Source organism: Plenodomus lingam (assembly GCF_022343315.1).
Source record: "Plenodomus lingam strain CAN1 chromosome Unknown contig_17, whole genome shotgun sequence".
NCBI classification, from domain to species: domain Eukaryota; kingdom Fungi; phylum Ascomycota; class Dothideomycetes; order Pleosporales; family Leptosphaeriaceae; genus Plenodomus; species Plenodomus lingam.
The window spans coordinates 251268-277190 of record NW_027093934.1 but is presented as its reverse complement, the minus strand read 5'-3'; the positions used below and the strand labels follow the sequence as shown (position 1 = coordinate 277190).

At 52.0% G+C, this 25923-nt stretch overlaps 15 protein-coding genes across 15 annotated transcripts; 7 read left to right on the top strand and 8 right to left on the bottom strand.

The window, feature by feature from the left end:
- Positions 1-38: 38 nt before the first annotated feature.
- Positions 39-870, top strand: IAQ61_003099 (uncharacterized protein; the record flags this gene model as incomplete). The annotated part of the gene is made up of 2 exons (XM_003844709.2): positions 39-500; positions 569-870. The coding sequence occupies exons 1-2, from the start codon at positions 41-43 to the stop codon at positions 868-870; spliced, it is 762 nt and encodes a 253-aa protein (XP_003844757.1). The 5' UTR covers positions 39-40.
- A 511-nt stretch (positions 871-1381) lies between these two features.
- Positions 1382-2128, bottom strand: IAQ61_003098 (uncharacterized protein; the record flags this gene model as incomplete). The annotated part of the gene is made up of 1 exon (XM_003844708.1): positions 1382-2128. The coding sequence occupies one exon, from the start codon at positions 2126-2128 to the stop codon at positions 1382-1384; it is 747 nt and encodes a 248-aa protein (XP_003844756.1).
- A 670-nt stretch (positions 2129-2798) lies between these two features.
- IAQ61_003097 (uncharacterized protein) lies at positions 2799-4460 on the bottom strand (the record flags this gene model as incomplete). The annotated part of the gene is made up of 3 exons (XM_003844707.2): positions 2799-3823; positions 3889-4214; positions 4269-4460. 3 exons carry the CDS (start codon positions 4458-4460, stop codon positions 2878-2880), a joined length of 1464 nt encoding a protein of 487 aa, XP_003844755.1. The 3' UTR covers positions 2799-2877.
- A 1013-nt stretch (positions 4461-5473) lies between these two features.
- Positions 5474-5773, bottom strand: IAQ61_003096 (uncharacterized protein; the record flags this gene model as incomplete). Its single annotated transcript, XM_066095833.1, has 1 exon — positions 5474-5773. One exon carries the CDS (start codon positions 5771-5773, stop codon positions 5474-5476), a length of 300 nt encoding a protein of 99 aa, XP_065954078.1.
- Positions 5774-5902: 129 nt separating this feature from the next.
- IAQ61_003095 (uncharacterized protein) lies at positions 5903-7483 on the bottom strand (the record flags this gene model as incomplete). The annotated part of the gene is made up of 1 exon (XM_003844706.2): positions 5903-7483. Exon 1 carries the CDS (start codon positions 7466-7468, stop codon positions 5903-5905), a length of 1566 nt encoding a protein of 521 aa, XP_003844754.2. The 5' UTR covers positions 7469-7483.
- A 547-nt stretch (positions 7484-8030) lies between these two features.
- Positions 8031-8867, top strand: IAQ61_003094 (uncharacterized protein; the record flags this gene model as incomplete). The annotated part of the gene is made up of 1 exon (XM_003844705.1): positions 8031-8867. The coding sequence occupies one exon, from the start codon at positions 8031-8033 to the stop codon at positions 8865-8867; it is 837 nt and encodes a 278-aa protein (XP_003844753.1).
- Positions 8868-9276: 409 nt separating this feature from the next.
- IAQ61_003093 (uncharacterized protein) lies at positions 9277-11049 on the bottom strand (the record flags this gene model as incomplete). The annotated part of the gene is made up of 1 exon (XM_003844704.1): positions 9277-11049. The coding sequence occupies one exon, from the start codon at positions 11047-11049 to the stop codon at positions 9277-9279; it is 1773 nt and encodes a 590-aa protein (XP_003844752.1).
- A 1135-nt stretch (positions 11050-12184) lies between these two features.
- IAQ61_003092 (uncharacterized protein) lies at positions 12185-12382 on the bottom strand (the record flags this gene model as incomplete). The annotated part of the gene is made up of 1 exon (XM_003844703.1): positions 12185-12382. One exon carries the CDS (start codon positions 12380-12382, stop codon positions 12185-12187), a length of 198 nt encoding a protein of 65 aa, XP_003844751.1.
- Positions 12383-13127: 745 nt separating this feature from the next.
- IAQ61_003091 (uncharacterized protein) lies at positions 13128-14501 on the bottom strand (the record flags this gene model as incomplete). The annotated part of the gene is made up of 3 exons (XM_003844702.1): positions 13128-13958; positions 14072-14309; positions 14359-14501. 3 exons carry the CDS (start codon positions 14499-14501, stop codon positions 13128-13130), a joined length of 1212 nt encoding a protein of 403 aa, XP_003844750.1.
- A 513-nt stretch (positions 14502-15014) lies between these two features.
- On the top strand, positions 15015-15338 carry IAQ61_003090 (uncharacterized protein; the record flags this gene model as incomplete). The annotated part of the gene is made up of 1 exon (XM_066095832.1): positions 15015-15338. The coding sequence occupies one exon, from the start codon at positions 15015-15017 to the stop codon at positions 15336-15338; it is 324 nt and encodes a 107-aa protein (XP_065954077.1).
- Positions 15339-15514: 176 nt separating this feature from the next.
- IAQ61_003089 (uncharacterized protein) lies at positions 15515-17983 on the top strand (the record flags this gene model as incomplete). Its single annotated transcript, XM_003844701.2, has 1 exon — positions 15515-17983. The coding sequence occupies one exon, from the start codon at positions 15515-15517 to the stop codon at positions 17981-17983; it is 2469 nt and encodes an 822-aa protein (XP_003844749.2).
- Positions 17984-19450: 1467 nt separating this feature from the next.
- Positions 19451-19777, top strand: IAQ61_003088 (uncharacterized protein; the record flags this gene model as incomplete). Its single annotated transcript, XM_003844700.2, has 1 exon — positions 19451-19777. The coding sequence occupies one exon, from the start codon at positions 19451-19453 to the stop codon at positions 19775-19777; it is 327 nt and encodes a 108-aa protein (XP_003844748.2).
- Positions 19778-19851: 74 nt separating this feature from the next.
- IAQ61_003087 (uncharacterized protein) lies at positions 19852-20196 on the top strand (the record flags this gene model as incomplete). The annotated part of the gene is made up of 1 exon (XM_066095831.1): positions 19852-20196. One exon carries the CDS (start codon positions 19852-19854, stop codon positions 20194-20196), a length of 345 nt encoding a protein of 114 aa, XP_065954076.1.
- A 111-nt stretch (positions 20197-20307) lies between these two features.
- On the bottom strand, positions 20308-22694 carry IAQ61_003086 (uncharacterized protein). Its single transcript, XM_003844699.2, has 3 exons — positions 22323-22694; positions 22002-22248; positions 20308-21861 (listed from the first exon to the last, which is right to left on the bottom strand). The coding sequence occupies exons 1-3, from the start codon at positions 22559-22561 to the stop codon at positions 21037-21039; spliced, it is 1311 nt and encodes a 436-aa protein (XP_003844747.2). The 5' UTR covers positions 22562-22694; the 3' UTR covers positions 20308-21036.
- Positions 22695-23815: 1121 nt separating this feature from the next.
- IAQ61_003085 (uncharacterized protein) lies at positions 23816-24187 on the top strand (the record flags this gene model as incomplete). Its single annotated transcript, XM_066095830.1, has 1 exon — positions 23816-24187. The coding sequence occupies one exon, from the start codon at positions 23816-23818 to the stop codon at positions 24185-24187; it is 372 nt and encodes a 123-aa protein (XP_065954075.1).
- Positions 24188-25923: the final 1736 nt, after the last annotated feature.

Below are 25923 nucleotides of genomic sequence, written 5' to 3'. Positions count from 1 at the left end.
TACCAAGATTTCCCTCCTATGACGCCACACGACCCAAGTCATGCCCTCTAATACCAAGAAGAAGGGCAAGCACCTTGCAGTATCGACCTCCAAGCCAACCGCTCCTGCACCGCCAGCAGCTACCCCTCCCAACTGGCCTGCATTCACTCCCCTCATTCCAGAACCAGACCTCGCCCTCCACGATTTGCTGCCTGGCCAGATCCTTACCATCCCTCATCTGTGGACAGCCAGTCTATGCAAAACTTACGTCTCGTTTCTCGCCTCGCTTCCCTTGACGACTACGCCAGGGAAGCCCAAAAAAGGCGACGCTGTCCGTGTCAATGATCGCTTCCAAGCTCACGACCCTGTATTCGCTGAGAGGCTTTGGCATGAGACTGCGTTGAAGACACTGGTCTCTGGCCGAGGGGAAGAGGGCGACTTGTGGGGGGGCCAAGTCATTGGCCTTAACCCTAACATTCGACTCTACCGTTACTCAAAGGGCCAGTTCTTTGATCAGCATTGTATGTGTCTTTTTTCTTTAGATGCACACTGCAGCCACTTGATGAACCCAGATGTGCTGACGATGCAGATGATGACTCCAATATCGTTACCCTACCGGGCTCCCCATCTATTGCGGCACGCACTACTTGGACCTTGCTGCTGTACCTGACTTCAGCGTCCAATGGTTGCATCGGTGGCGAAACCGTCTTCTATCCTGAGCCTCCCAGTAAAAAAAGCAGAGACCCACCACCCCCGCCCATTGTTGTCGAGTTGGAGGCTGGTCTCGCCTTGTTGCATCGCCATGGCGTTGACTGTATGCTTCACGAAGGCCGGGAGGTTCTAGAGGGTGAGAAATGGGTCATTCGAAGCGATCTTTGCGTTCGACGCTGAGCTGCGTCACACCTCATGGTATAGCACAAAAGATTTTGGGCCCCAACGGCTTATGGCGATGGAGAATGGTTTTACTGAAGACAGGATTGATTCTGTCAGATGCTTGCTATACATCGCAACGTAGGAGCTCTCGTACATACGACAGCGCGAAGGCTCTCAGCACGCCTCTAATTCTCTGGTCATCCCCTATAGGACAACCAAGAGATCCCGACCCTAGTAATGCGTCTAGAACGGTCACATAGAAGGTGTTTAAGAGCGGAGCTGTTGAACCCAGGTGTTTTGCCTTGTCAGCCTTTACATCACGCGGGTATGTGAGCTAAATAGCGACAGCGATCATGGAACTGCATTCATTCCATAGCAGTGTGCTTCGTTTTGGTGTATCTGAGTATTCTGTTACGACATTGCAATTGAACCTGAGACTTGACCGGGTAGTGTAGAAGGCTGTTTGATATATAGCCTTGCAGACCGGAGAATTAGTGCAGAGTTTGGTATAAGAGTATCCACAATTGGATCAACCATAAGTGATCTTTTCAGGCAGCGAAGTTGGCATCTCCAGCCTTTGCGAGTCCTTTGCGTCGACTTCTGCAGCATCGTCGCTGACGCTATGCGGACTTGCAGAACCGACCTCGCCGGGCTTCCCATGGTCGCCATCACTTGCTGCGTTGCCTGCCCTACTCTTCCCCCTCGGTGACGTCTGCGCAACCTCCTCCTGCATTCTTTGCATCTCCACTTTCTCCACCACCTTGCGGCACACGTCTCGATGCGCCTGCTCCATCTTGCCCTTCACAAACGGCATGAGCCACCAGCTACAGCTCACCTCGACGTCCTCCACCAGCACCCACTCGGCGTCTCCTACGCCCATGCCCTCGCCCTCCACTTCGGCGCCAGCGCCTCCACGCACAACACGGAACTCTGCCCGTATAACCACACCGCTTGCATCCGCACGCGTCTTGATACCGTGCTTGGTGTCCTGGAAGCAACTGGGAAATTTGATATATTTCTTACCCCAGTCTCCCACGCCGGGCAGGATGGTTATGCATTCAGTGACATTGTAGGTTGTGATGGGGTACTGGTCGGGTGGGTACCAGTACGTGTCTTTTAGTGTGCCCGGGTGGTTCGAGGCCGCTTTCTCATGCCCGCATGTGAGCGCTTGCAGCGTGAGCGCCGTGTTGTGGTCGTGCAGAGCGGCGATGACGGCGTCGGGGGAGAGGTGCGGGGGAATAGGCGCGGCGACATGGAGATTGTGTTTCGCGCTCATGGTGAACAAGACTGGTCGCTGTCGTATATTTCTATGGAAGAATGCCCTTTGTGAGGCGACTGGCACTTGGCGCAATCGCCGTCTGTCGAATCGGCGAGGGAGGAGGTCGTGCTAGAGTGGGCTACGCAGGCCGTGTGTTGTGGCTGCATTCACAAAGGACGGGTGGTTGAAAGGGAAGGAAGCGGCGTGACGATTAACAATTAGAATTACAAAGTCGAGGGAGTGGTTTTTCTGGGGTTGTTTTCAATGCAAAAGTATGCGAAAGATGTCAATATAGCTTGTCGAGCAGTGTGTGTAGGGAATGAGGCGGGCGGGTATCGTGCGGGAAACATACTCTAGCTAGGTAGGTAGTGGACTGCCACTGCGAACAGCGCAGCTGACTGGACGGGACATGGCTGCACTGGTGATGCTATATTCAGCTGATGCACTTGTGGAACGTGGGCGCTGCAGGGGCGTTGCCATGTTCCCCATCGTGCGTCATCGTCACGCTAGTTACCCCAGACTTGGACGACGTGTGGATAGAACCACCATGGACTTCTTTTACCACTCTACTATCTTCGAAGCAAGCTTTGAAGGCCTTTAAATGACTTATACTTTTCATATTCGCAGAACTGAGCTGTTGGGCTACAGACACTGTAAAAAAAAACTTTGAACATAAAAATCATGCTATTGCGGTTGAAATCAATGCCGTCTGAACAGTACTAAAGAATTCATCACATCGTTTATCAAAAGTCATCGACAGCAAAAGATTACAAGGTATACTTGAATCCCACCTGTCCCTCAATCGGCGTCACCGCCTCTCCATTGGCCGTCTCTCTATCGACCTGCTTGTTCTTCTTCATAAAGTACCAAGTAGTCCCGCACAAGATAGCCAAGATGAAGAACTGCAGCCCAGCCGTGACCCAAAGCCCCGTCACATATCTCGGCGCATCCGCCTCCTTGAACGTCGTCGACGCAATTATCCCTCCGATTGCACCAAACCCAATCTGCAGCGCACTGCCCACGCTGCGCTTGCTCTGGCCACGGATATTGTTGGACTGGTAGGCCAGAATGGCAGGCACATTGCCCTGACAGCCGCAGACGCCGAGAAACGTGCCAAAGTACCGGGCCCCGTTGTTGGTCGAGTAGGCGACAATCATGAGGCCGACAATGGCGAGGATGGACTGTGTTGCAATAACGGGCGCGCGGACGCGGTACTTGTCGCCTAACCATGCGAACCCAAACGCTGTGAACATGGCGACGATGGCGGGGGGTGCGGCTAGTGCGTTTGCGGCGCCGGGGGAGTAGCCCATGCCTAGGAGGATGACGGGGAGGAAGTAGGAGAAGGCGTAGGCGGGCATGGTGGTCGACATGAACATGGATGCGTACGCCCAGAGACGGATATCTCCTAGATGATGGACAAACTTGGCCCAGGTTAGAGGGTCGTCGACTGAGTCGCCGCGGTCGTCTTCGATGCGTTGTAGAATCACCGAGGCTTCAGTCCGGGTCAAGTAGCCTTTCTTCTCCGCCTTGTCTGGGAAATCTAGGATAACGAACCAGGCTGCAATGGCGACAACGCAAGTCAGTATCCCTTCCAAAATGAAGATCCACCTCCAGCCGCGTATGTTTGCTGTTCCCTCCATTTGCATGATTCCATATGCGAGGATGTTGGCGAGCCCGCCAATGCCGACGGAGAAGAGGTAGAAACCACCCAACCTATATCTCAAAATCAGCCAAAAGTTCCGAGCTTCTTTTACTGCGACAAATAATCCCAGACGTACCGTTTCTGTACTTCATACCGCTTGTACCAACATGTGATGAGGTAGACACAGCCAGGGAAGAAACCAGCCTCGAACGCACCGAGGAGAATACGACAGATACCCAACGATATCCAGCTCTCTACAAAACCCTGTCCAATCATAACGGCGCCCCACGAAAGCGCAATAAATGATAGCCAGTTTGCGCTGCCCACTTTCCGCAGAATCATGTTGGAGGGAAGTTCGAGGAGGAAATAAGTCGGGAAGAACAACACCAGGACAATCGTGTATCGATCACCAATCTGCAGATTGAGATCGGCGCCCATTCCTGCTACTCTTGCATTTGCAATCTGGGAGGTTTGGTTAGTAGCGAGCGGAATTCGAAGGAATACTAGAGCACTTACATTGGTACGATCAATGAGTGCAATCGAGTACAAAGCACCCAGTATAGGCAACAGCCGCCAGTCTATCTTGCGAAGTAGTCTCTTCTCCTCGACCGCATCGAAGATGACGTCGCCGTCCGTACTATGGTTAGGCGGGAGCCCATTCTCTTCCTTGTGCAGCATTTCTGCCTTGTATTCCCCATCGCTACTCATGCTGGATTTGAAGCCCGGATTTATCTTCTACTCGTCGACGACGGCACGTGAAACACCGTTTATGATGGGGCACGGGTGCAGAATCTATTGTCCCTTGAAGCCGGCAAAACACTTTGAGATTTAGGAAACTGTGCAATTTGCTACCCTGAGACGACACCGAGACCCTTATACCCACGACACACTAGTCGACCGAGGCAAGTGTTCCCTTTTCCCCCCCAAATAAATATTGATTTTATACATAGCCACTGGCGCCGCGCGGATGGGATTAGCCTTCACTTCGAGTCAGGGGCGTGGAGAGAGTCTGGGGTTTTGGCAACGTCTTAGACAACGGCATGCCTACGCTGTGTGGTTAGCACCGATCGCACCCCCGCTGGATATGAATGGCCGACCGGGTAACAACTGGGGTTACAAGGTTCTCTGGTCCCTTCGCTCTAGGAGCACTGTCCAGAAGCAGATCGTAAGGGCGACACTCGAGCACACGGAGCCCTCGTACTGGCCCAACCCCATCTAAAAACTATGGTCATGCCGAGTGGACCCAGAGCACAACATGTCCTGGCCAGACTCCTGGCAGAGCACGTGAGTGGTACTGAGAGCCAATGGAGATGGAAAATCTCTCGTCGCCCAGCCTCTCTGGGCTTATAACGGCGGCTTCGCCTTATTGCGGGGTTTGGCCGGCGTGTAGGTGCTTACTATGTACCTAGGTATTGTTTAAGGGAGGCCCCAGTGTAGAGAATCAACAGCGGCCATTCCTTCAGCCCCATTTGAAATTGTCTTCAGCAGGTTACAAGGCAGCGTGTTGGGCCGCGAGGAAGATGTGAGCATCGTGCTGAAGATCACAAGTGGTCGGGGACAGGCACGTTGATTTATGGAGTTTTAGATTCACAACATCTCCGCTCTGTAACCGGCGTGTTCAAGTTAGTGCAGCGCATATTATGGGGTAAGTTAGTCTTTGCATAAGAAGGTGAGTGATGTATCCATGAGTTGGATCGGTGTAGTCAATGTCTTGTCGATCTTTAGTGCCTTGGCTGAATTTTGGCGTTTCCGACCTTGCCGGCTTTCAACGTTGTCCAGATACCCTTGCAAACGATACTCCTCAGAGATTCGTCCGGGTCCCGTCTCCCCTTATGTGTACCATCCCAGAGAAGAAGTCTCATAGAACCAGAGTTTGGTATCTGCACAGCATATTTTTCGGCTCGATCTAGGTCATGTAAAACGTGTCCCAAGATATTGGCATGCATCATCAACCGCGGTCTGTCTTGAAGTTTACTGTCATGTGGGATTGGACTCATACCGCAATACCTGTCATCTAGCATCCACCATAGACTAGGCGATGCGAGCTTATGCGAAAAAGTAAGCTGCACCTCTGTGTGCAATCAGCTGCCAGATGATTTTGTATTGGGAGAAGCCATCGAAACTCGTTTTCTACTAATTTCTGCATTCCCTTACTTCTGTGCCGCTGCCGCCGCTTTCTCGGCTTTTTTCCTCTCAATTTCCGCCAGCTTTTGTGCTTTCTTCATCGCATTCTTCGTCATCGGGTTCCCATCTGCGTCCAACGTTGGCTTATCATCCCCCTTCTTCTCCTCTGGCTTCTCAATCTTAGGCTTTGTCGGGTTAGGATTGCCCTTCCACTCTAGTTTCCTTGGCCGTAAGAACTGCTCTAGCACTTCATCGTCGACCTTTTCTCGCGCTGCCTGGAATTTGCTGACGTATTGTGCCATCATGGCTATGCATTCTTTCTTCATGTCACCGGTAAGTAATGTGCCAGCGCGATATTCGTCTGCTAGTCTCAGGAGCTTCTCATCGTCGTCTTCGAAGTAAGCGAGATATTGGTAGGGTACGTCGATGTCGGGGTTTCCTCCCTTCTCGCGATGCAGCTCCAGTGTCTCTTGACCACCTGAGAATGCATTGTTGATCTTCTTCTTGATTTGTTTCTCAGTGTCGCTCATGAAGATTGCTGAGTTGGGATTTGAGGCACTCATTTTGCCACCGGCGCCTTGTAAAGAGGTCAAAAATTTGGAATGAATAAGGGCGGGCTTGGGCGACGGAAGGTCCATACGACCACAGTTCTCGCGCACGAGGCGGAAGTATGGGTCCTGATCTATGGCACAAGGAATGAGGCAGGGTATGCTGGCGAGTTTCTTGGAGCGGCGGTATGTCTGCGAGTCCTCGCCCCAGATGAAAGGGTAGGAGGAGGCAAAGGCGGCCACGCATTGTTTTGCAGCGAATGCATTGCTGCCAATGTTGGTTGAGCCGTGGAAACCGAATGCACCGCGGACTTGGTTATTTGTGACAAGTTTCTCAAATTCGGTTGAGTTTAGATTGAAGTGCCTGTTGAAACCAGAGGTAAAGAACTCGGAATCAATGTACATGAACGTTTTCTTCACGTCGAAGCCAATGCTGATGATGTCTTTTGCATTTTGGCGCGCAAATTCGTAGACCTCTTCTTGCTTCAACTTTTCTTTAAAGAGGAACTTTTCGTCATCGGTCAACATGATGACGAGGGGTACATCAAAGACATCCTGCAACCACTTTGTGAATTCAAATGGAATCGTGTGGCCAATGTGCATGGCGTCGCTGCTGGGGCCTCGGCCTGTGTAGAGTAGTATGTCTTCTCCGCGCTCATAAAGGTCGAGGATGAGCTCCAGATCGCGGTGGGAGAAGAACAGTCGTCTCCGTAGCCAGCGGTGCGGTTTGTGACCAGTCACGCGCTCGAAACGCTCGAGCAGAGCATCGTCTATGAGCTTGGTTGCCCACTGCTGGGAGATTGCGACATAGTCGAACTCCTTGACATTTCCATGTTCATCAACGGCGGCCTGCACATCCCAGGGATTGATTTCCTGCTCTGTTGCCTTGGACACCGGCTGGGCTGCAGTATCAGCGAGACTGAGGGCGGCCACGGCGGGAGGCTCAGGCTCAGTCATGGTGAGGGGAAGGGAGGTAGCAAGGGCAATGACTGCCTGATATCTAGATGGCAAAGAACAAATGTGTGAACAGAGGCGCAGAAGCATACAAATCCCATAGGTCGTTGGTTTGAGTCAGATGAATTGACAAGTCTTTAGTCACACCAGCACCCCCACCAGCCACAACCCCCCACCAGAGCCCCGCGTTGGCGCCACACCTAACTGCACAGCCACAGTCCAGCCACCAGGCGGCGGCTAAACGTTCACAACCCCCGGGGCCCAAGCGCAAAGGCAAAATCTCGTGACAGTCGTCAGAGATCGCCTGTCCACCCGGCCATCTGGGCAGCAAGCTGTGTCTGGAATCTGGATGCTTCTGTCCTGCTGTCGTCACACCACCACCCCCAGCTCCCCCGCTTTGCTTCACCATTCAACCTTCTGCTGCGTAGTATCCAATTGTGACATTGCAATTGGATCTGCCTGACCATGCCTGTTTATCACCCCAGATAGACACCCACGACTACTACTCTAGCATTACAGGTCCACGAAAAGCTACAGCCAACCACCCCACCCCAGTACACGAGCCATTCCCCCCCACCAGCCATATAGTACTCAAAGGTCTCCAGTGTCCTTTTCCAAGGGAGGACAACGGAGGACATTGACTGGCGCCGACATGGTCAAGTTCTACTCCTCCAACGAAACCTACTCGTACCCTTTTCCCGCCGTCACCCTCGCCTACTTCCTCCGCTATCCGAACCCATATTCCACCCATGTGCTCTCCACAGACACCATCTCGCGCCACTATGACCCAGAGCTCCAACGTCTGACCACCATCCGCCTGCACCTCAAGCGCTCAAAGCTTCCCTCGGCCGTTCTCAAGCTTCTCCCACGCTCCTTTCTTGGCGCCTCGGCAAGCGGCGACACGCAGTCATATATCCTTGAGAAGTCGGTTGTGGACATCAAGGAAGGATGGATGGATACAGAGTCGCGAAACCTAGAGTGGACCGGCGTGCTCTCTGTGGTTGAGAGGCAGATATTTAGGCGCCCCGTGCACGACGAGGCGAGGGTGTTTCAGGGCATGGAGGGCGCAGCCCAACGTCACGGCTTCCTCCAATTTGGCGGACAGGGCGGTGCAAATGTCAAGATGGAGGATTTGGGAGAAACGACAGATGTTACGAGTTCGGTCACGCTGCATAGCCACATTGGCGAGACGTGGAAGAAGAAGCGCGAGCTGGCACGAGAGGGCGCGGCCAGTGTGGAGGACGAGCAGCCGCCCAAGATGGGCTTTCTGAGGAGTTGGGGCACCCAGACGCTACAGCGCAACATTGAGAAGATTGGCTTGACGCGTGCGCAACGAAGTCAACCGAATGCGCGCGAGGGCATGAAGGTTGTGTTAGAGCGAATGCGCGCTGGTGGTCTCGTCGCGGTCCTTGAGGGCATGCGACAAGATCGTGAAGCCATCCTCGCAGGCCGTCTTGCAGTCCCAAACCGCCGTGGCGACGATGACTAGAGCTACCGTCAGACGGTGGTCACACGACATGTCGGTCACGGTTTATGCACGAACATTAGCGACGGCGCAAAGACTTCTCTCCCTTCTTTCCTTCTTAGTTCCATGTCCTCTTGCACCTTTCATGGCTGACGAGTTGGGTTTGTCTTATCCTCTTGGTTTATCCCCCTTGCATGTTCCTTTCCTCTAGGCGCAAGGACGACGGTGCGAAACGAGAAAATAGCAAGCGCTTTTGTATATCATAGCACGGTTGTTCAGACAGCCGGTTGAAAGATGTAGCAGAAACCATCAAAATGTACATTCACATGTCTCCGAGCGTTCGTGTGTTTCACTCTGGGGTATCATATATCGCAAAACATCCTCATGCTCTCCCCTTCCACCTCGTGTACCACTACGACGCATTTTCAATCAATCAAGAATCCCAGATAGGTCCAAAAGCGCAGACGCCCCTCTTCTCCAAACCCCCAACAACCAGTCTGGTCACCTTCTCGTTACTCAATACAAATACTGCTTCCGCCTGCACCTCTTTATACACCCTCAATGCCACCTCAAGCAGGTCCGGTCTGCCCATGGCGCTCGTATCAATGATCAATGCATTTTCATCTGCCTCATGCACTAGACTGAGCATCCTTGCACCATATGTATGTAGCGGTGTTCGCGTCGACCAGATTAGTCGCACAAATTGGCCACGTGGACGGTCAAGGAGGGAAGAAAGGGCAGGGCCAACGCCTGAACCAGTGGTAAGAATTATGACGCGGGGGAATAGACAGGAAAGGCTGAGGACTCCAGCTTTCGGGTGGCCTTTTACCCAGAAACGCATGCGGACATCGCCTTCCGTACCCTTCTCCCTGCCCGTTTGCTGGGAGGGCATGGAGAGCTGGGAAGTCATTTTGGCCTGTGCGGCGAGAATGAGGCTGCTGGTCCAGTTTCCGGCGGAGGAGATGACGATGCCGGTGCTGGGGGGAGTGCGGTCTGACTGGGGATGATTGGGGCAACGGGAAGAAGAAGGAAATGTGGCGAAAGGGTGCCATTCTCTGAGTGGGGAGGTCGAAATGCTCAGGCAGGAGAATTTATGGATTTGGTTAGGGAATGAGAGAAGCAGGGCGTGAGGAGATAATGGGGTGGCGGTGAAGGTCCAGCGGCGAAGGTGGAGCCAGGGATAGATGAGGAAAAGGGTGGTGAGTGAGAGGGTATAGAATGTTGGGTTCAGGATGAGGAGAGTAAGAAAACCAGGTGAAGTCAAGAGTGAAACGGTCGATGTAGCGGAATGTTGAGTGAGCAGTAGAAGTTGAGCCCAAAACAAAGCAATCGAGGTCCAGCCCAAGAATCGGTGCGTGATCTCGAAAGTATCATGGTACCGCGCGCGAAGAGATGGCAGAGCGAGTAATAATATCGTGAGTAGCAGAACAAGCAGCACCCATGTCAGGATCGTAATGACAAACATGTACAGCCCCGCCCGCGCAAACATCCAGCTCAATGCCACAGTGAATATCACCCACCATAGCGTCCCCGCAATAGCAGCACCGCTATGGACACCACCATAGCAGTACACTCGAGCCGCAGCCTTTCGTATCCTTAGCGGCACATACCACGGGACCAGCCACGTAGTTCGGAAAAGGAGGTTAACGACGAAGTCCTGTCGAACGAGTATGGCGAGTAGGAAGTTTGAACTCGCAAGTGCCGCGAGGATGTCGAGTGTGAAGGCGCGCTCAAATCGACGCCCATGGTGTTGGACAAGGATGAGCGCGCCGAGGCTGTTGAGCACAAAGACGAGTGTAAAGAGTCTCCGGTAGACGGTGAATGCCGAGTAACGAAGATATCGACCAATTCGTATGACTCTGGTGGGTGGGTGGTTGATTGCTCGCTGCTGTGTCCATGAGGTCCGCTTTTGCGGCAGAGGAAGGCCTGTGGAAGGCGCAGAAACTGGGTCACTGACGGCATCAATGCGGGCAGTCGGTGGAGGAGACGGGAAGAGAGGAAGTGCTTTCTCAAGGTCGACACTTTCTTGATACAACGGCGGTGAAGAGATAGATTTCTGGTCACAGCCCACCGCCTGGGAGGCCGAAGGGAATGGCGATAACACAGCACTCTGCTTTAGCCTGTGACGATGTTCATTCCTCGTTCGTAGGCTTCTCCTCCGCCACCAATGATTGTACTCGCAACGAAGTTGTGTCGAATTACTCATCGCGTGATGTCGTTGGCCGTACAACGTGGTATCTTGTGATGGGCTGACGGGAAGGGATATGGAGTAATGTGTTGTGCAATGTGCAAATCCAAACCGGATAAACCAAATGTTTATATCTTCCGGACAGACCCCATGCTTCAATTACCTAGCAATGACCTAGCAAGCAAGACATCAGCATGTTCCGAAACACTGCAGGCGACTAGCACAAAACCTATGCATGCAAGATGATGCAGCAAGGAGTATGGGTTGACGAAATGAGAGGGGGCACAAGAACGAGTGGGTCGGGAGGCTTTTTGCCTCAATCATGGCTTGTCGGAACATCGGCATGCCAAATAAAGGAGATTATGTTCGGTATCCACGTGGAATGCATTTTGAGAAGACACGGCATGGTCCGGTACCGTAGATCACGTAGTGTTTGTTGAATGGATATCTGTTGGTTTCTACTCAATCATCTGGAGAAGGATCTGGGTTTCAGGTTGTTATGTGGCCTTGAATATGACATGTTGGCGTTCGATGGCGTCGATCGTGTTCGTCATTCGGGGATTTCAGTTGTTTTGTATTGCGTACCTTCAAATTTACTGGGTTTGCCCATTCCATTGTCCTTGGCGGCATGAGCCTGTTATCATCGGTATTTACTCAAAGGATTGCCATGCTCACTCATGGCAACTTGTTACTGGCCAGGGATAAGACTTAGCACTAGATGTTGTGGTACACGCTGCGTGTTCAGTTGCGGGGCGCGACAATCGAACAGATGCGGCAGGCAAGTGTGTTTGTGTTTACAGGAGGAGCTGCAAGGCACGCCACGGTTACTAGTGAGACTGTTCGAGACTGGTGTATCCTGCAGAACATCTCAAATTGGATTGGGATGGTGACAAGTTCGGTGCGAAAATGTCGTGTGAAAGCGCCATGGAGAATCGTTACTTAGCACACGGTGATTGAGCCATATGTAGGAGCTGAGTATACGCCTGTGATACCTTCTTGATTCCCCACCTGGCTTAAGAACTCCGAAGAACATGTCAGTATCAATGATAGACAGAGCCCTGACGGCTTGCACATCATTCTGTTTGAAAGCACGCTTCAACCTTCAACCAGGTCGGCGGATATCTGCAACCCATTACCGTTACACGCAAGGGACCTATGTTATAGGTCTGAGTATACTCCGCTCCCATCCTATCGACAGCTGTAACACCAGATTGAGCAGAGATTTCAGAGTGCTGCATAAGGTCTGCTTTGGGTCCTGACGTTTCGCTGCAATGTCATTCTGAGGCTTGCCAATGAGCGCATGTTGTTGCGGCGTGTTACCTCCAAACGGCTGTCGTGTAACACTGGGCATGCGTGTTTATGTCCGAGACGATCCTTGTATGAATATGTCGATCCGGGGTCTAGAGCACTGACACAGCAGGTATCGTGTTGCCTATTTGAGGGATTAGCAACCAAACCGTGTACGCAATATCCGCCAAAAGGGGTGATGCAGGCCCGACACACCGGCCTACCAGAGTCTCGATGAATTCTGCCTGAGCGCTGGCATGAGGCGCCGTAGTCTAAGGAGTATTCACTAAAACTATCGCACTCCCTCAGGTGAGCATCAGGAGCGAGAGATTTGATAACTCAAGGGGAACTGCGGCCGGTTGAAAATAGAACATGAATAGTCATTGACTTGGTAGACGGATAGCCGCATAGTAGGGCTGTAGATGCTGGACTGGAAACATTTCCTTGGAGCCAAGGCTCGTGTCACTGCAGCCTGATCTTAGGCTGATCTAGCAGACTCAGATTGTTATACGAAGTGGCATGTGAGTGGGTGCAGTACTTTCCATTGGAGTAAAATTTTCTTTCATAGCACCGCAAGAGCGCCTGCTGCACTGCACAACAGGACGCCGACGGAGCCTTTCTATAAAGCTCAAAATCAGACCACTTCCAAATCACAAAGGGTGCAAGCCATGCCTATTCCTGTCCATGAAATCATTGATCAGCCTTGGCTGTTCTATCCACCCACGTCGAAGGCACTCTTGAATCCAATGTAGGCATCTCGAGTCGAGCCATGCGCATCAATACCGAGTTGTGGTAACTTCGCTTTGGTATCATTCTCCTGTAATATCACATTCTTCCAAATTCATGGGTACTTCACCCGGCTGTTCGTCTTTGATTCGGCCCCGAAGTATCATGGCTTCGATAAGTTGTAAAGCAAGTTCGTGGCTCAAAGTGCTTTTAAGGTGGTTCCAAAGCTCCATGTTCAGGTCATCTGCGATGGCATTGATGACTAACTCCTTGAGTCTCTTTGGGGGGTCGTTTTCGAGGAATACCTTATTGAAAACAATGTCGAGCAATTGATTGGCGGGGCCAGAACCATACCCTAGCAGATGGGCGAATGGAAAACCTGCCACACGAGCCGCCTGCAAAGTGTCCTTTAGACGATTGACAAGGATGCCCAGGCACAACTCGCTGAGCACTTCTACCCCAAGTCTTTTTGCCAGGTTCATCAATGCGTATGTCTGATTTGCATCGTGTCCATCAAGTGTGCCGCGATAGATCCATTGCACTAGCAGTTGGACGGTAACATCATCCGTATCTGGCAGCAGAAGACGGTTCTGTGCTAAAGCTGTCAAAGAATTCGTCTGGGCTTTGAACCTCTCCTGTTTTTCTATTTGGTGGAGTTTGGCGTAGAGCTGCTCCGCCACCTCTCGTACACCTCGTGATTTGAGAAATCCTAAGCGTGCATCAAGGCTCGCAGCGCGCGTCATATCCCTAGACTCTTTCTTCCTCACACCCCCGGGTCCGGTAGCGAATGATACAGGCTTGACGTTTTTATTGTGAACTTCTTCATCCACAGCCTCATCAACGGTTTCTTTGATCAAACGCTGGTATGACTTGAGCGGATAATTTGTCGACAGTTCCATGAGCAACGGGATGGCCTGGTAAATGTTAGAAGAATTTAGAAAAACAAGAGCTAAGTATCATTTTGAGTTGACTGCTTCATACAGGAGGGCTCGGTCATCTCAGGTGTATATGATCTACAAAGTCTCACCTTCAGCTCAAGGCGCTCTTTCTCGAATCGCTGGACTGTGACCTCGGGGAAGAGATAGGCCCCCAGCGCTTGCAGCAGCGCTCGGCATTCTGCATATTTATCCCGCATGGCTTTGGCTTTCTCGCAGCATTGGCTGAACAGGATGCTATGGCAACGTAAAATCTCCTCATGAATGATGATAGGGGTGATGGTAGGGTCCTTGCCATACTCCACCGTTAACGCCGTCTGCATGAGCATTCTACTGCAATTCAGTATGGCACACTCATCGACTAATTGCAGCCACTCACTGATGGGGCATGAAGTTGGTGCGAACATTCGGAGACTGCTTTTGGTTCACATCGCTTTGATCAGTGGTCTCTCCACTCGTAAGTGCCACCTTGGGACTCTGTGATAAAGTAGAATCGACGTCGACAGTGGGAATCGTAGCCATCGTCGAAGCAGGAGACGTGGGCACGACCGGCGAATCTTCTTTAAGATTATCCATGAAATGTTCACTACAGTAGATGCAGGGCGGGCGGAGACAAGAAGAAAGCGGCAGAAATTGAAGGGGGTGGATAGGGAGAAAACGGAGGAAGATGTTTGGCAAGGTTTCTATATGCTAAGACCATATATGGTCCCAACAGTCTCTCACCTGACTTTAAAGAAAAATGTCAACAGTTGTAGGGGCGAAGGTGAGTGAGGGAAGACAGATAGATCATGTCTACTTGGGATAGCCCACTCATGGCAGCGGTCGGGGTACCGGTAAGGGCCCAGGTCAGTTTCAGCGCCTTTTGCATGATTGTTCGGTCCCTCAGGTGTAGGGCTGTTATGACTGTATACATATACAGACATCATTGTGAAGGTGGAGGGTGATCGGCCAGGTGAGTACAGTACTACCTTAGTATGTATCAGCTACCGGTGTGGTAGTGAAGCTTGGGAACATACATGATACGGGCACAGACTGATGGGAAAGGTGGGGAGTTGCGCACAGACCAGACCCCGCGACGTCAATCCCAAACATCAACACCACGACCATGGGCCCAAACAACGCGTCATCATGGCTACTTTGCACCGGGAACGCGTCCAACACGCGTTGAACGAGCTCCTGGTCCGCATTGTGCCCGAGGACCCCGAAGAAGACGAGGATACAGCGAATCAACGCTTCGAAGATGCCTTTGACTTCGCCATGGAGACGCTGACGGGCGCTGGCGATGCTGCCCTGGTGCCCGATGTCCACCACATCGCCAGCTTGATAGACCAAAAAGGTAATTATAGACGTGATCCATGATAGGGCTTGTGGTGACGAATGGGCCCTCCATCATGCTTACTCGGGGCTGACCTCTGCACCCAGTATCTGGGCCGCACAACGACCGGCAGAAAAGCGCGCGCCTGCACAACCTTCTCTCCCGCCTCGAAACACAGACAGTCCTCGACCAGAAATGGCGCATGCTATACTTTCTGTACATGCTGGGCGACCAGCCTGGCCCCCCCGAGCAAAATCCGTCTCCACCTGCAGTTCAACAGATCCAGTCCCGTGACCGTGACCGTGACCGTGAACATAACCGTAACCGTAACCGTGACCCTACAACACCCTCCAAGAGCCATCAAACGGGATCCCAGGCGCCAGCCTTTCGAGAGGCCTTTGCGAAGCCCGGCCTCACGCAGCTCCCTGCCAATACCGGTTCGCCCAAGGCCACATCAAGATCCACGCCAGTCGTGGAGAAGCACGACAAACGGCGGGAGAAACGTACCCAAGAGCATAACAAGGAGCAGCCATCCGGTGTAGCAGCAGCAGCAGCAGCAAAAACCGACATGGGGCCGTCGGAACCTGCGCTTCTCCGCGATTTGCCCTTCACTCTACAAGGACTATCTTCTACGAACCTCGTCTTTGCCTCTTCTACTGCGCTCAAGCTCCCGTCGAACCTGCCTGTGCCCATCATCAGCCTACTACATAGCCTGGCCGAACCTGCCATCTTGTATCGCGGCCTAGCTGAGTTTGTTGACTCTGGCGGTGGAGGCCTTATCGGACAAAGCTTCCAGTCAGCTCTAGCCAAAGAACTACGAGCATACCTGGGTCTGGTTGCAACTTTGGAGGGCCAGATTAGGCGTGCAATGACGCAGCTGAGCCAGAATTCTGCCCATCAAGGCGTCTCCAAAGCTGGTGTAACACTCAAGCGATGTCTGATCTGGACAAGGGAACCTACAATGGGCCTGCGTCTGATGACGCTTATGGTGGAGGAGTCCAAGAAGAAAAAAGGAGGGCAGCTCATCGCCCTCATTCACTCCTTCTCACTCAATCACGGCGACCCCTATGTCATGGCATTTGCAGAACGCTTACTTTCGGACGTCACTCGGCCCTTCTACGATATGCTTAGACAATGGGTCTATGACGGAGAGCTCTCCGATCCTTACGGCGAGTTCTTTGTTTCCGAGCAGAGCGAAGACGAAATTGTCGAGGCGAATGGCAACGAGGGAAAAGGTGGTGCAACGAGCGTGTGGGAGGATAAATACAGATTGGATGGCAAGATGGTACCAACTATCGTCACCGAGGACTTTGCCAGAAAGGTCTTTTTGATCGGCAAGACGCTGAACTTCATCCGATATGGCTGTGGGGATGCTGCCTGGGTGGACACTTATTCGAAAGAGGCTTCAAAAGAGCTGCAGTACGGAGACACGGCCAATCTAGAGCGATCCATTGGTGATGCTTATAAGACCACCATGGCCCGCCTCATTGACCTCATGGCCAACAAGTTCAAGCTTTTCGATCATCTACAAGCACTGAAGAAGTACATGCTGCTCGGTGCCGGTGATTTCATCGCCGTTTTGATGGAATCTCTGTCATCCAACCTCGATCGACCAGCAAACACACAATACCGTCATACACTTACTGCTCAGCTTGAGCACGCTGTGCGTAACTCGAATGCGCAATTCGACACATCAGACGTCCTTCGTCGGCTTGATGCGCGTATGCTTGAGCTTTCGCATGGAGAAATTGGCTGGGATGTCTTCACCCTAGAATACAAGATTGATGCACCGGTCGACGTCATTGTTACACCATTCGGCTCAAAGCAATACCTCAAGGTATTCAACTTCCTCTGGAGAGTCAAACGTGTTGAGTTTGCTCTCGGTTCTACGTGGCGGCGGTGCATGACGGGCGCTCGTGGTGTTCTTGGCACAGTCACCGACAAGGTCGGCGCCGACTGGAAACAGGCGCGTTGTGCAATGGCCGAGATGGTGCATTTTGTGAATCAGCTTCAACACTACATCCTGTTTGAGGTCATTGAGTCATCCTGGATTGATCTTCAGAAGGCTCTAAACAAACCGGAGAGTACCTTGGATGATATGATCGAAGCGCATGCCAAGTACCTCAACAACATCACAAGGAAAGGGTTACTCGGAAGCCAAAGCATCGACTTCACTGGCCAATTGCATGAACTCCTGAAGACGATGCTAGCATACAAAGATGCCGTCGACGGTCTTTATTCCTTCTCCGTGGCTGAGTTCACCCGCAGGCAGGAGCACGCGGCCAAAATAGAGACACGAACAGCCGCCGGCCGATGGGGTCTGACGGAGAAAGACGTACAGCCATCGTCTCCAGACCCATTCGCTACTGCCCGTGCAGCTTCTCGATCGGACTCGGATTCGCCCTTCGCACCACCGCTTCTCAAGATTGGTGCTAGTGGCTTGGGTGAGGACGACGTGCTCCCTGCTCTTCAAAAGCGCTTGGGTGCATTGGTCGAAGACTTCAAGAGTCGGATCAGCGTACTACTTGGCGACTTGGTACATTCGCCTGATGGTGAGCTTAAGATGCTTGCTGTCAACATCAATTTCAATGATGTCTATCAACCTTCGCGCCGACGTAGGAAAAGCGAAAGGAAGCGCGAGAAGGACAAAGAGACCCCAAAGCCTGTTCCAACAACTGCTGCCAGCTAGAAATCATAGTGCTCTACAGGGCGCTCGGTTTTTCATCGTTGATTGAGAAGCCTCCCTTGACGCAGCGCATATTGTTGCCACTGGATTATATATGTACAAGGCGTATGGGTGTTTCTTGGACAAAGTCTGCCTCCTATTCTGCGAAATACTTGGTTATGTGGCGCTGTCAAATACTATACCCAACTTTTGTGCATCATGGAGTTCAAATTTGGCTACTGTGGGTTACATGGTGATGTATTGGCTTGGGACTCTTGCGATTAACTAAGGGTTAATTATTGAGCTAGACCTTTGAATAGGTAATAACTTCGATACCAAGCTCCTCCTTCGCCTCACACAGTACTAGAAATAGTCTGTGTCAAGATCCGTAGCTGGATAGAGGGCCAGAAGGGCAGTCCTGTATATCTGAGACATTAAGTTCTGCATATGCCCATTACTCTAGATTGATCAGTAGGAATTAAATTTACGATGTTTCAGATGTCCCTGCGCCCTAACATCAAACTGGCACTCCACTTGTTATAGTTCATGACTACAAGGGGACCTACCGATTGCAACCACGGCCTGTATCCTTGCTAGTCTACGTATCAAAGCCGGCTCATTGGTGTGCGAGGAATCGAACTGATCAATATGCAGCATTAGTCCAGCCAAGCCCGGTAGGTAAACCGTTATACGGGAACTACCAAGGAAAACAACCCGACGTGCCTATGTCCCGTTACCCGTACCCATTACTCCGGTGAGATTATAGATGTTAGGACACGGTGTCTATTCCCACTGCGCCAAACAACCAAAAAGGTGCATATAATCCTTGAATGGATTATTCACGAATAGAATAGTATATATAGGCGCAGGGCACGCCATACCCCATAGTCCTACCATGCGCGCGCACGCCATGGCCTGACAATAGACCACGATGTCCCGGCGATAGTTCGCATGTCGTTCTGTAGATACTTTTCCAGCAGCACAAGTCCTAGGGCATGTTGAAAACAATTCAGAATCCAGTTATTTTAGTCACTTTTGTGTTGCGAAACGCCCTGGACAAGTTGATCTCCGTGAAGGATATATAGGTGAAACGCAGATCCTTCCCAAGATAAGTATATGGACTCGTACCCCAAAGCAATTCAAGTGAGGAACCACGGACAAGGTGGGCCTTACGGGCAAGTAGAAGGCGCGAATTCATACGAGGAATAATAAAGGCGAGTGACACGAGAGGTATGAAAGGGTTGAGTGATACGAGAGGTGTGAAAGGGTTGAGTGATACGAGAATCATGGGAGGGGGGGGTTTCATTGGGGAGGAATAGAAAAGAGTGAACTCCGAGGCAGAATGTGGCTTTGTTAGAGGAACGAGAAAGATAGTGGAACTAGCTGTAAATACGAGTTGAAAGGTGACTATAAATGAGACTGCATATTCCATATCTATCACTCCACTTCATCCTTCCACAATAACCCACTCCACACTACACCACCACCACCATGCCTTCCTTCTCCTCCCTATCCGTCCTCGCCCTCGCAGCCTTTGGCCCCGCCTTTAGCACCGGGCAAAAGGGCACCTTCATCCGCGAAGCCACATCCACTCTGATTCTCCCCAAGGGTGGCAACGGTGGATCCGTGTCACTTTGGGTGGGCATGGGCACAACCAAGGGCGACCTCATCCAATCCATTGCTGACAACACCGGTCGCCCGCAATGGAGCATTTTCGCATACACATTAGTTTTGAAAGGTGATGGGACGCAGGAGCCGGTAGCGGCGCCTGGAGAGGATGCGAATGCGGAGGATAGGGTCACTATGCATTGTGAGTGAACTTCTGAATTTTTCCACCCTTTAATGTGGAGAGAGGCTGTTAGCTAGAGTTAGTGGCCAGGGTAAAGCAACTAATGCTAATCATTTCTTTCTCTTTTTCTGCAGACAAATTCGACGACCGCTCCCAAAACTACACACAAACGGTCCTCGTAAACGGCCGCCAGGTCTCCACGCTCTCCACCAACAGCGGACACGCCGAGGGATGGGGCAGTGCGGTCGAGTGTCAGGCTACCGACTGCGGAACGATTCCAGAGCACAAATGGATTGATACGAAGATCACGCTGGACAAGCCAAACCGAGGCTATTCTGGCACATTGAGGAAGGACCGGGGTGTGGTTGGTGATATGACGACGAGCGATGGGGGCAAGACATGGGTGGTCTCGGATATTGTTATTCCTACTTATATGTTTGGACAGTAGAGTTTATAGAAGGCTTGATGTGAGGGAAGAAAATGGCATGTGGTTGGGAAGGGGTGAGTTACAGTTAGTTCGTGTATATACTATCAATCCAAAAGATTTTCCCATCTTCCTTTTCCTAAGTCATGATTGGTGATGATGGCGATGAAGTCTCGCACCTTTCGGAATTGAACAGCACTGTTCTCTCATTGTCATTTGTGAATCTCGTCTTCACTTGCGCAACCGTGGCCCCTGGGCTTCTCGTGAAACCCCCCTACATGTCTGCTGCGGTGATATCTCAGCCCAACTTTTTTTTGATGATAATGTGGGGAGTGGCCCCACAGTGACCTGTTTATAGAGAAAAATGGGGGTCCAAGGCTTACATAGGTAATGTTGTACAGGTGGGAAGGCCTAGACTCAGGGCATGGGCTCTAGCAGTAGAAGACAGTTTAAGATTGATACTCGTAGCTGCAATTTGTATCATCAATGACGATTTCAGGCTCGGACCAAATCTTAAATCGACACTTGCTTTTGGGTGAGGAACGACCGGAAGGGTTCGCCAGGACTCTAGATTTTGGTTTATTGTAATTATCTGATTAAGCGGAGTGCCAATTGGAGGAGAGATTGTAAATGGATATGGCAGTGTCGATCCGTTGTCTGTCAGTGCATTTAAAGTGCTACAGTGTGTTATTGTCAGTGGTAAATTTGGATTGATAAAATTGGCAAATATTGCAAAGCGATCGTTTCGAATTGTTTCAAGGTCCAAAGCTCATCATTATAGTATGAACTTGGTCTTGTGGAAGATCTACTTTCCGCTCAGATGTCGAGGGACAACACTGTTATCCCGCAAACTCCATAAACAAATCACCTCGCTGGCATTGGATTAGGCATCATGTGAGGGCCCTGACTTGTAGACGAAGAGAAGCTAGATGTGCTAGGAACTCGTGTCAGCCCGTCTGAAGTAACTTCGTCCTTCTCCCCTAAGACGACTCTGTCGCACCAAGAGCACCAGCTCCGAAGTTTCCCCGTGACTTCGCGCTCGAGATATTGTATTGACTTCTCGCGTTCGTCCTCGTAGAGCTTGACACACTCTCCGACGCGCACCTGCTTCTTGTGCTTGACTTTGAGCACGCCACCAATGCCCTCTATCTCTTGGGCAAGGTAGCTGGTGCCTCTCCAGCGCTCCGGGGATTCGGGGTGGGCTATGTTTTCTTTCTCGAGTGCATCGAGAATGTCTTGCTGACAGGTCTCGTGCTCAACAATACGTGCGCCGAGACACGTATTGCCTCTGCCGCATTCGACACCTTCGTTGCCTTCACCGGCCCCGGTGCCAACACCACCCAGATAGTGACTGTATCGGGTGCGCCAGCTCCAGCCACGGACGTACATGGTATCGGCATTCTTGAGGTCTTTGCCACATGGGCTGCATAGCCAAACCACGTTGTCACAGTTGCAAGGCGTTCGTTCAAAGGCAGGGGCCGTGAATGCACGGGGCTGGTCCATGTGGTTGAGCAAGAAGGGCCGTGAGTCAGGGGAGCTAGATGCCGATGATGCGGCCGAGGCAGACAGTGGTCCGCGGTGCTTCCCGCTGGCCAGATGGAGAACCAGCGGGGCCTTGGAGCACGTGCGGCATAGGCGACGGTGGCGGGCACGCAGTGTTGGCGTTGGCGGAGGTTTCATGGTGCAATTCTGCGTGGCCTTTGGATTAGCGGCTGGTCAAGTACCTTGGGCCATGGAGAGACATTGGAAGCAGAAGATCTAGTAGACAGGAAAGGAAACAAGTAGGGGAGCAGGAATAAGAAACAAGAATAGGAGACGGGCCATCCTACCCGGCACACGACCGTCGCACAGCGCTGGCATTCACCCACCATGTCGCGGGCACAAATGCCAACGCGACCGCTGGTCAGCTGATGCGCTGATGTAGGCCCGGTCGCGGGGCCTTCGTTGCTGCAGTGCAGCGTGTGCTTGACGAGCTGGCTGCGATACTCGAGCAGATTCGCGCGAAACTGCCTGCACGTGCGCGACAAGGCATGCAGCGTGTTGAGGTCGAGCTGGCTGGCCAGCTGTCTCACGATTCTGTATGCCGTGGCTGCGGTCAGCATCCATCAGGGCGCGGAGTCTTGTCCTTGCGCGTGTTGGTTCTGGCTCACGGATAACAGCTCAAGGCGGCGCTGAATCCATTCACATTGGGGTTCGCTCTCTCCTCTGCTTCGTCTGCTCCGCGTGCATTGCCCACCAAGTCCGTCTCCTTTGCATCCCTCGCATCCCCCAACGTCTTTGCCTCCCTTACCCTCTGCCCCGTCTCCGCCTCCACCCAAGACAGTGAGGGGTGGTGCAGCGGCTTGACGGTGGGCCCATCAACGTCTTCCAGGTCGAACAGGACCACCATGGTGGGGGGCTACAGCAAAATTGTGCAGCATCGAAGCCAGCCGAGGCCTGAATGTCAATATAAGAGAACGAGTGTCGTTACAAAGGAAGCGATGCCGGAGTTGTGACAGCTGCGACTAACCTGACGTTAGCGCTACGGTACCTAGTGGGGCTCTTGGCGTTTTTGTCGGCTCTTCAGTCACCACTCGTGCCTCCTCCTACTACAGAGAGCCAGTCTTTGTTGTGGAAATGGGATAGACTTTGATAAAATGGTAACATTTCATCGACGAATGTGTACAGAATACTGTAGGGAAGGAGTGCCTGTGAGAACGTGATCCTCGTCTCTATCGTCCTGATTCTGAATGAATGTGTAGTCGTAGAAGAAGCCATGCTAATGTCAATCCACCGGACATTGAGTTTGCCGTAGCATTAGCCTATGGTGTAGCCTTATGTCGGAACAAGTCTACAGATTCTAGATCACATCAGTGAGCCATATGGATCGTACCGGCCATGGCCTCCTGCATCAAGCATCAACCCAGGCCATCAAGACGAAGCTCACCAGAATCAGCAAGCTTCCCAGCATCACCCAACAGCAAATCCTATTTTGTCGTTTCGGAGAGCGTTTTATCGCCTAGCTGGGCTTGCCGCTTGCCTGTGTGTAGAGTAGAAACACTATGCATACGCCAAGGCGCTGTGAGGTAATGAACGCCAGTTTGGGTACGTCTTCAAACCATTCGTTCCGTTACCCGGAAACTATGCTCCAATAGTAATTCGTTGCTTGAGCTACATAACAACGAGCAAGGCTGAGGAAGAGATGTGTGCTGGTTGGCTCGCTAGCTGTTTCTCTGCTGGTACCAGCATGATGGTTGCTGGCAAGGTAGTCCAGAGGCGCTGAAAGCAGGGACAAGTAAGGCTCTGACTCTCTATATCATGCTAAGAAGTCTTAGTTGCGTTTTCTGACCATTGCGGAAGGCGCAGTGTGACGATGCATTTTGCTAATAAGCTAGAGGTCGCTATGAAATGTACCAGGGAAATCTGTCCGTAATGCTCTTGAGGAGGGACCTTGACTTCATTCTGAATATTGGCGAAAGCAAACGGACATGTAGGTAGTTGGATACTGGCCTACCTAGTGTTGGATGGCCGCCTGAACTTTCGGTTAGAATCGAGAGCCCAGGTACCAGGAGACGGAGTTTACTTTCAGCAAATCCAGGACCCGATACTTTGGCACGTTCGAATTCCTCTTCTTTTCGCGTCTGATCCCAATGTCCTATCAAACATGACTCAGACAGACACAAAGAGTGTAAGCTCGAATGCAGGAACCCAAAACTTTGTGTTTTTCCGGTCGCTACCTTTCCGAGCAATGCACCAGTACAGCATGACGTGCCAGAAATCACCAGACTGTAGCAAATCTATGCTTTTAGAGTGTTTGTCATACCAGGAGTCAAGGGCAGGGTACAGAGAAAGGAGGACAACGGTAGAGCTGGCTGGAAATGCCCACCAGCCAAGGCTGATGGCATACAGGCATTCGCCAATGACGGATTTACCTACCGCTCCTGATCGTTTGGAATTGATGACAGAAGACTCGAGATTGTCTCATTGCAAAACGACCAGATCTGCAACCATGGCAGGCGACATGATTGAAAGTTGAATATGTCCTTCATCCCGAAGCCGATTCGGTATCTTCGCCTTTGCTGGGCCCGAGACAGGTTCGCTGTACTAGGGCGCTCAGGGCCAGGGTGACAGAGAGCTCGGACCTGGGCAGCCAACATGTACGGTAGTCATGCAGACATAGCGTAGGTTTAGAAAAGCGAGAGCGGACGTGGGTCCATCCATCCACATATGTATGTGTAGCGAATGGCAAGCATGTGAGCCTGTAAGCTTCAAGTAGCACGGCGGCTCGAGCAGAGCATGTTAGGCTTGTCATCATGGAACAAAAGAAGAGTGTGCTGAGGTGAGAAATAGGGAAGATGCAGGATTTCGCCAGCATGGGCCATGACGTTGTGCGGCAGTGTGAGACGAGAGCAGAGAGAGGATGGAATAGGTTTTGGGCAAGGCGGACCGAGCTAGGACAAGAATGGCGAACAATGCGACAGCGTGTGAATGGATGGCTTCAGCTGCCAGTCCAGGCCGGGGCATCGTCGGATCGCGAAGGTAGATTGTCTCATGTGCACAGCATGGATGGTCGATGGGTTTGGCGAGGCAGATTGATCTGGACTGGGGGGGGAGGGGGGGGGGATCGAAGTGAGGAAGTCCGAAGACCACAAGAATGGGATGGGAGATGACCTATGGTGACGGTGCGCTGCCTCTAAGTTTAGCAGCGGGAAGGAACAGCCACTGCTGATACCTAGCTGCAGATAGGCCACCCACACCGCACCCACACAGCAGTGCAATGGTGCTTTGGTGCGCCTAGAGGAGAATGCCAGGACAGAAGGGCAAATGGGCCTTTGTGCATCTGAGTGAAGGATGAATTTTTGGAGACGATTACCGGTACGGTACCTATGGATGGATGGACTGTGGCGATACTGGAACCGATCATTGTGGCGCATCATTGACCTCGACGACCGACTGGCGGCACCCGCGGCAACGACAAGGAGTGGCAGGATCCAGGTATCGTGGTAACAGTAGTACTACTTGCTTGCTGGACAGTGTGGATAGATGGCAGACTATAGAGCAGTGTGCACTATAGAAGTATCTACCCATGTAGTCACTACCGTAGTGTCGAGGCTGTGCTGGCTACCTGGCCAAGTACCGGTACCATACTGTACCATACTGTACCATACTGTACCATATCGTACTTTACCGTATTGTACCGTAGGGTGGTCGTGCCTTCCCCAATGACCCGTACATGGGGAACAAGACGGAAGCCGCGTTCCAACCAGCTTGATTGTGGGCTTCTTCCCTCCCGGCTTCCCTGGGCCTTCGGAAGGAGCCACCTGAGCTACCTATCTGACTTGACTTGTACCTAGTAGCACCACCCTTTCACCACTCTCCACCACTTCCCTACCCTACACCACTCTTTCCTGATAGTGACGGATTCCAGTAGCAAAACGAGTACGAAATCATGCGTCGCAGAGCACCTTTTTCCAGATCTGCCGATGCGCAAAGGCTAAGTGCCCCCGGTACGGTACCGCTGTGTTCAATGTGTGTACCTACCGGTACCGTGCACCGTAGGTACATCGTGAACAAACACGACACAATTACATACCTAACCTAACCCATCGTCTTCTCCACACGCGCAATCGGCCCGCCCGCTGCCCACACACGCGGGAGTCTTTGCCGCGCTGCTTGCCAAAGGGCTGAATCGCAATCTCGATGGATTCAAAAGGAGGGCCGCTTTGGTGCACTTGTGCGCAATGGCACCAAACCATGGCCTGATGGGCGGGA